The sequence below is a fragment of the Nannospalax galili genome, unplaced genomic scaffold (assembly GCF_000622305.1).
Source record: "Nannospalax galili isolate Female #2095 unplaced genomic scaffold, S.galili_v1.0 scaffold1763, whole genome shotgun sequence".
NCBI classification, from domain to species: Eukaryota; Metazoa; Chordata; class Mammalia; order Rodentia; family Spalacidae; genus Nannospalax; species Nannospalax galili.
In genome coordinates, this window is record NW_008350318.1 from 500,510 (window position 1) to 507,517 (window position 7,008).

The 7,008-nt window shown below is 42.5% G+C and overlaps 1 protein-coding gene across 2 annotated transcripts in view; it reads right to left on the bottom strand.

Moving 5' to 3' along the window:
* LOC103745492 (C-type lectin domain family 2 member D11) overlaps positions 1-3,200 on the bottom strand; it is a 30,814-nt gene extending 27,614 nt beyond the window's left edge. For both annotated transcript variants that reach the window (XM_029570549.1, XM_008847417.3), the window contains exon 1: positions 3,071-3,200. In XM_029570549.1, coding sequence (XP_029426409.1) covers positions 3,071-3,140 — 70 coding nt within the window. In that variant the 5' untranslated portion in view covers positions 3,141-3,200. The remainder of the gene's footprint in view (positions 1-3,070) is intronic.
* Between the last annotated feature and the right edge of the window lie 3,808 nt (positions 3,201-7,008).

Here is a 7,008-nt window from a genome sequence, read left to right on the forward strand (position 1 = left end):
CTCCTTGATGAAGTTTATCTAATTTTTTTTTTTTAGTTTATCAGATTTCTATGGATAAAATTAGTCCATTCTCTTTTCTGTCCTCCTTTGGTATTTTACTCAGCTCTTACACTACTGGTTTTGTGTCTGTTTTCATACAAGACCATGAATTTCTTGGGGTCAATGCCTTATTTATTTCTGTTTTTCTTGTGCTTAAGCATCATGTTGGTACAGAACAGCATTGAGTACACACCAAATAAATGACAGAGCAGAGAGGTCAATCATCCGGTAATCATGGAAAGTAGAGATTCTGGCTTGGAAGTTCTTGGAAAAGAACCAAGAGTCTGCCCTTCCAGCAGGTTCACAGGTCTGCAGACTGCCCTGAGCACTATGATCTTCCAGACCTTGGCTCTCGGACTTGCAAGTCACCAAGGAGACTAGAAGAAGGCTAAGATGGGGAGGGATTGTTGGAGCTCATTTACACAGACGGCAAGTGACAGAATATGTGAACCTCAGAAAAACCATGAGCTTCATTAGAGGAGGCCATAAAGGCATAAAACCATCAGAGTGGCCAAAGGGATCTAAATTGTAAAAGTACAAAGTTCCCCCACTGACCTAAGGGCTATAGATTAGAGGCCTGGCTCTGCTCAACCCTTATCAGTTGGTCACTCCCAAGCCTGAGAGAAAATGTTTGTGGAGCTAAGGCCATAGATAACATTCCTGCCAGTTTCTATGGAAATAATCTTGACAAGGAGACCCTCAATCACTCCAAGGACACCAAGCCCAGGCACTAACTAAACTCCCCACTAAGTGCAGCTGTGTCCCACAACCTTAGTATAAGCCCCCCCCCACCCCCCACAATTTTCTTTGTCTAGTTGTAGAAGCTGGGTTCCCGTGGACAGCCTCCACCTCTCACTGTATCTTCTTGGAATAAAGGAAGATCTACTCCTTGGCTGTTGCAGATCTGGCTCTGGTTTCTTGTCTCCTACTCCTCTATCTTTCCTTTTATTTTCTAAAAATCTAACAAAGATCTTTTTAAAAACTTTTGAATTTGAAATTTATAGACATGTATGATTTCTAGCTTTTACATTGTGCTTAAAAATTATTTGCAACATCAAGCAAATAATTTATACTCTTCTTCTCCCTAGGCCCTTCATGACTAGGCTACATTAGACTTTTCTGTGCCTGAATAGTTTTGTTTAGCATATATTCCTGGTTCATCCATGTTGTCACAAAAGACATTGCTTCTGCTTTTATTATTGCTACACAGCATTCCATTATATATTGGAGGAAAAAATATATATATATATTACAATTTTCCCCCACTCATTCACTGATGGGCATGTAGGTAGAGTCCATATGCTGGCCATTGTGAATAGTGCTTCAGTAAACACTTAAATACAGATGTCTCTTACCAGAGACTTGGGAGAATAAAGGGGAAGGAGACAAAAAGAGGTTGGTTACCAGGTACACTAAGAAGAGTAAGCTCTAGTATGCAAAGGCGTAGTTAATAGTATATAGTTCACGACAACAATGTAAAGTATACCTGAATATAGCTGAGGGGGTAGGAACCTACTCACTGTAATGAATCTATAAAAGTGTACGTACTTGATTTGTGTCAATCAAAACACAAAGAAAAACAAAACTGGAGAGTTTGGGGTCATGCTAAGAAACAGATTAGACTTCAAGGGTCTAATCTACAGGACTCAATACCAAGATTCTTTCACATGTTAACAGCAAGATTTTGGCAGTAATTCTCTGAATTTCTACCAGCTGATGTTCATTTTTGATGCTGTCTTTTTATTTTGATAGATGGCTGTTAATGTTTATTCCTCTCCCATCATTCCGAAGCTGTGAGCTTGTCTATCTCCATCCAAACTCAATGCCTGTCACAGCACACTTGGAGCATAACCATCAATTCTTGATTAGAAAACTGTATCAGAAATGATCTCTCAGAAGAACAAAGAAATGAAACATTACTGGCCTGATGTTGGCTTTATTTTCAGATTCAAAAACTTTACTCAAAAAAAAAAATCAGTTAGGGTTTAGAAAGAGGACTGAGAAACAGCTGCAGTTATACAACATCACACTCTGGAACATGAAACTCCTATTAGAAATGGGTAGTGCTTGAACAAATATTTGGTTTCAAAAGTCAAGCTTGGTGGGGTGCCAGCATTCTGAGCCTGAAGCGGGAGAGGGAATCCAGATCAGCCTGGGATTCGTTATGAAACTCTGTCTCAAAGAATCAATAATAATAGCAACCAATAATAACTTCAGTTATGAGAATACTTGAATACTTGGCTTAGCTGATAAACATTAGCATCCTTCATGAACTTTGGTATCAATCTTGGTTTGTTTGTTTGTTTGTTTTTTGGTATTAATCTTGTTTTCTGGAAATGCAATATTGTTTCCCTAAACAAAAAAAATTAAGGTAAGGGAACTGGGAAGCAGCAATGTAAAAGATGAAAGAATGAAATACAGCGATTATTCAAAGCACAGAGGCACAATTTTCTTTCTGAAAACAAGCAAATCCCCGAAATCAAACTAAAAGGACTGAGAAGTTTCACCGAAGAGCCGAGCCAAAACCGCCAAAGGATTTGTTCCTGGGTCGGTAAGTTCCCCATCTCACAGTCCTACATTTCTTTTTAATTACAGTGGACCAGCAGACCACAAGTCCCGCATCCCAGGCAGCTGCTGTTCGTTCGCATGCACACATCTACCTTGCCTTCACTCAGGAAGATGAGGAACATGTAAAGGCTTCATATAAGTTACCAGAGCGCAAATTACCACACGCCTGGGGAAAGAGTGGACCAGCAAGCTGAGCGCAAAGACCCCAAACTGCTTCAAGCTCTTGTAATCCACTCTGCATTTTTCTTCCTCTAGAAATATTTGAGTATTATATACTCCAACAGAGTAACTAACCTGACACCTGCACAGTTCCACCCCTACCTGTCCCTGAGGGCCCCCAGCATCTTACAGAGACCCACTGGAACAGGCTCGCAGGCACAAAACTCAGCTCCTCCCTGGCTCGGCTCTGCGGTGAAACTTCTCAGTCCTTTTAGTTTGATTCTAACTGCGTTTAAACACGTACCCTTTTCTGCCTCATGCAAGCCATCTGGGGAGGTGAGTTCTGTCTTCAGCATGCACTCTGTGGCACTCATCTTTGTGGTTGGCTGAGCCCAGGAGGATTCTGAAACTCATAGCATCTGCCTAGAGAGAATTTCTAGAGGAACAAGTGGGTGGCTCTAAGCTGGTAGGTTGAAAAATCAGCCACGTCAGCGTCACAGGCTGCACACAGAGAGACCTGAGTGGCTCCGAACTGAGTTGTTTTCCAAGTCAAGAAGTTTTGTTAACCACTTCAGCATGACTCTGATGTTTGTCAGAAGTAGTGAGGGACTGTGGAAATTTAAACAGATAAAGAGAACACACACAGCTACAGACAGAGTCCTGACCCATCCAGGGACCAACAATTCTGCTTCTTGGTACTCGGCCTCACAGAAACAGATCAGTATGAGACCTTGTATCACATTATTATTTATAATAATAGAACAATATAATAATAATAACTAGAACTTTCATGTCATGATAGAGCATAATGAAGGAATGGGTACAAAGATAATAATAGAGACATATACACACAGTGTATGTAGAGAAATGTCCTGTGACCTGTATAACAGAGACACAAGGTGCAGTAGAGTCCACTGTGGAGTGGACACTGCCAGTAAAGAGCTGAGCTCCATTACACCACTCAAGGTATTCATGTGTACTCGGCCTCAACTAAAAAAGAAATAGAGAGCAAGAAAAACTCCCTACACAGACCACTAAATATCTACTATACTGGCTAAAAAAGATTGCACATAAAGTTTTCAGGGTGATATGCTACAACTGATGGAAGATTCAATATTTGTCACTTTTTGACAGACTCTGTGGCATAACCACTAATGTTAGACATCATCAAATCACACTGTAGTAATTATATTCAGAATGATATTTCTCTTAAAATACATAATATATCAGCAAAGGGCATATACAGAAAAAACATTTTCAACAGCCAATCCAGAAACTTGGGTGCTCATTAACAGTGAATGGAAATACATTATTTTGTATTAATGCAATGGCATAGCATTCAGCACTGAACATGTAACTTTGTGCTACACAACATGAAAGATCTCACAATCATAAAGTTCACTACAAGAAGTGAGACACTGTAGAACACGTCATAAACAGTTTTGTTGAGATAAAGCTTGAAACCTGGCATTTAAACACATCATGGTTGTGTAATACACAAAGACTAAGGATCAAGAGCAATTTTATTATGAAAACTGGTTTTCCTAGGAAAGTATGTCACCCCAAGGGCATTGGGGAACTTTTTCAGAAAGACTGAGACTCAGATCAGCTCCTGAAGTACCAGCATTTCTGGCAGCCATGGGTTTGAAAGTTTCCATTTTACCCAATATGGCAAAAGTCTTAAAAAACACACACACACAAAAAAAACCCTTCATTGTCACTTGCTCTCCATCAGCTGAGTGGAATTCATGCAGCTTTCCATCCTCGGCTAACCCCATGAGTCTGGGTGGCTCTTACACCTTTGCTATACGGGGTTTGGAGTTTGGTTGGTTTGCTTTGGTTTGAGATGGGACCTCCTGTATCCCAGGCTGGCCTGGACCTGGCCTTGTAGCTGATGATGGCCTTGGACTCCTGACCCTCAGCCTCCACCTCCCAAGAGCTAGGACTCAAGGCCGCTGTTACTAGACTCTAGGTGGTGCTGATGGACTGGTGGCTGTGTTACTTTTCAGGGACTTGGAGGTCGCCTTTGCTGACAATGCTAACTTCATTGGCCTGTCTATCCCATAGGTAGGAAGAGGGTCACAGGGCTTGACACCTGTGCCTTCACCTGGGGTTTGCGTCCTCTGTAGCCTTACTTGTCTCTGCCTTTTGTCTAGAGCCTCAGCCCAAGTCCTGGCCTTTCTCCAATTTCAGTTTAAGATCAGGAAAGCTGTAATGACTGTAATGACTGCCCTGCCCCCATGGGCCCTTGATAAAATGTTCCCCACCAACTGCCCTTTCCCCCACCTTTTCCTCCTCCACTGGCTTTATTCCAGATCAGTGGCACAATGGGCCCTTTTCTTGGTTACAAGGAGCTGAGCCTAAATAGGGGTCAGTTGCTGGAACCAGGAAACTAGAACTTTTTTCCTAGCTGAGCCTTCCTAAAACCCTGCAAGCCAAAGACCTGGGTGCTAATCCAGAAAATGCCTCACTGTGGCACACAAATGTTGTGCACACTGATGAGGAATGTGGTCAAGGACCCGCCCACAGAGAAGGCCCTGGAGGGGTTATGCAGGGTGAATCCTGGAGCAAGGGAAAGAAGTCAGGATCTGCTGATCTCTGGCTCCTCCCCAAGTGCCCTGCTAGGCATGTGGACCCTGGAGGGCCCCCGCCCCTGCAGGGCGCCAGGCCATCCCCTGCCCCAGCCCACCCCAAGCACATAGGACCCCTAGAGTGCTGACCAGCTGGCACCAGGCTACAGACCAGCTGGCGCCTGTCTGCCTGTGTAAACTGAATTTCAGTTTCCATTTCCTGAGTTCATCAGAGCTCTGGTTTTCAGCCCTCCCTGCAGAGAGCCTTCAGAGCCAACCCTGACACAGTGATAAGGATCTCAGGAAAATATTTTCCCTTGTCCTAGGCCTGGGGTGGAATCTGAGGTGTTCTGGGAGCCCAAGGGGAGGCTAGGCTGAGCCAAACTCCTGCCTGGGGCTGGAGTACAGGGGCTTTATGTGTGACAAAGTAAGTAAGGGTGGGCACTTGTCACCTTCCATTTGCAAAGACCCACAAAAGGAAAGCAGCAGGCCAGGAGTGAGCCTCACACTGCATGCAGCAAATAACTATTTGTTCTGTTCTTAGAAAACGGTACCGCTCAGTGCAGGATGTTGATAAGAGGGAAATGGGACATGAAAAGGATGGGGTATAAAGGTCTCTGTACTTTCCACTCAGTTTTCCTGTTATTGTAGAACAGCTTTTTAAAAGGAAGACATTGTTGCTTTTTTTCAGTCCAGTGATTGTTTTTAGCTGAGTGACATGGGAACACATATTAATCCTGTAAAATTCCCTGGCAAGAATTTGAATTTCTGGAAACACTTATGTCCCTTCCTTTGGCTGATTATTGAACAATGGACCCCAAGAAATTGGTGTTTTTACAAGAATCTCATACTAGAAAAGGAAAGGCCCTGGTGCCAGCCAGTGGGAATTATCTATCAGGAAGATATCACACAGTTCTGAGAACTTACAAGAGAGACTTGAGTCAAGTGAGGGGTGGGACCACCTCTTAGCAGGGACTGCTTGGCAATGCATAGTGCTAGCCTTCTATTTAACCTAAACCTCATGTTGGACCCAGGAGATGGACTGACAGGTGGATGGTTTACTTCCCAACATGACCTCATTGAATAAATTTGCCTTTTCTACTTGCCAATATTACTTATTTGTTTAATTGACCTCATATGGGTAGGAGGCCAAGTCTGGCTTGTTATATAACTTGTTAATTCTCTGGCACCAGTTCAGCTGTGCTGTATAAGATGGATGGGGTTTTTCATTTGCTAATAGAGGACATGAAGTGGGGGGAGGGGGCATGGGTGACAAGTTGAGGGTGGAGATGGGGGAGTGGGTCTGAATATGATCAAAATACATTGTATGAAATTCTTGAATCAATACAATTTTTAAAAAAGGAAGCAAACATTTTATTAGATATGCAGTAGATAATTTTATTCAATAGTTTAATTTACCTACTTGTCTCTGCCTCTGCCTCTGCCTCCCGAATGGTGGGATTAAGGACTTGTGTCACTACGTCTGGCACTTAACTCATGTGTGTTTTATTTTCTGTTTTGATTACAATTTGGAAGAAAGCTATCTATTCATAACATGCAAATATAGTAATGCTTCATTATGAGTTATTAAGAATTTTTCAACTTTTGAATTAAAAAATTTTTCAGAAATAGGGGTTCCTTAAGTGTACTAGTTACTTTTCTGTTGCTGTGA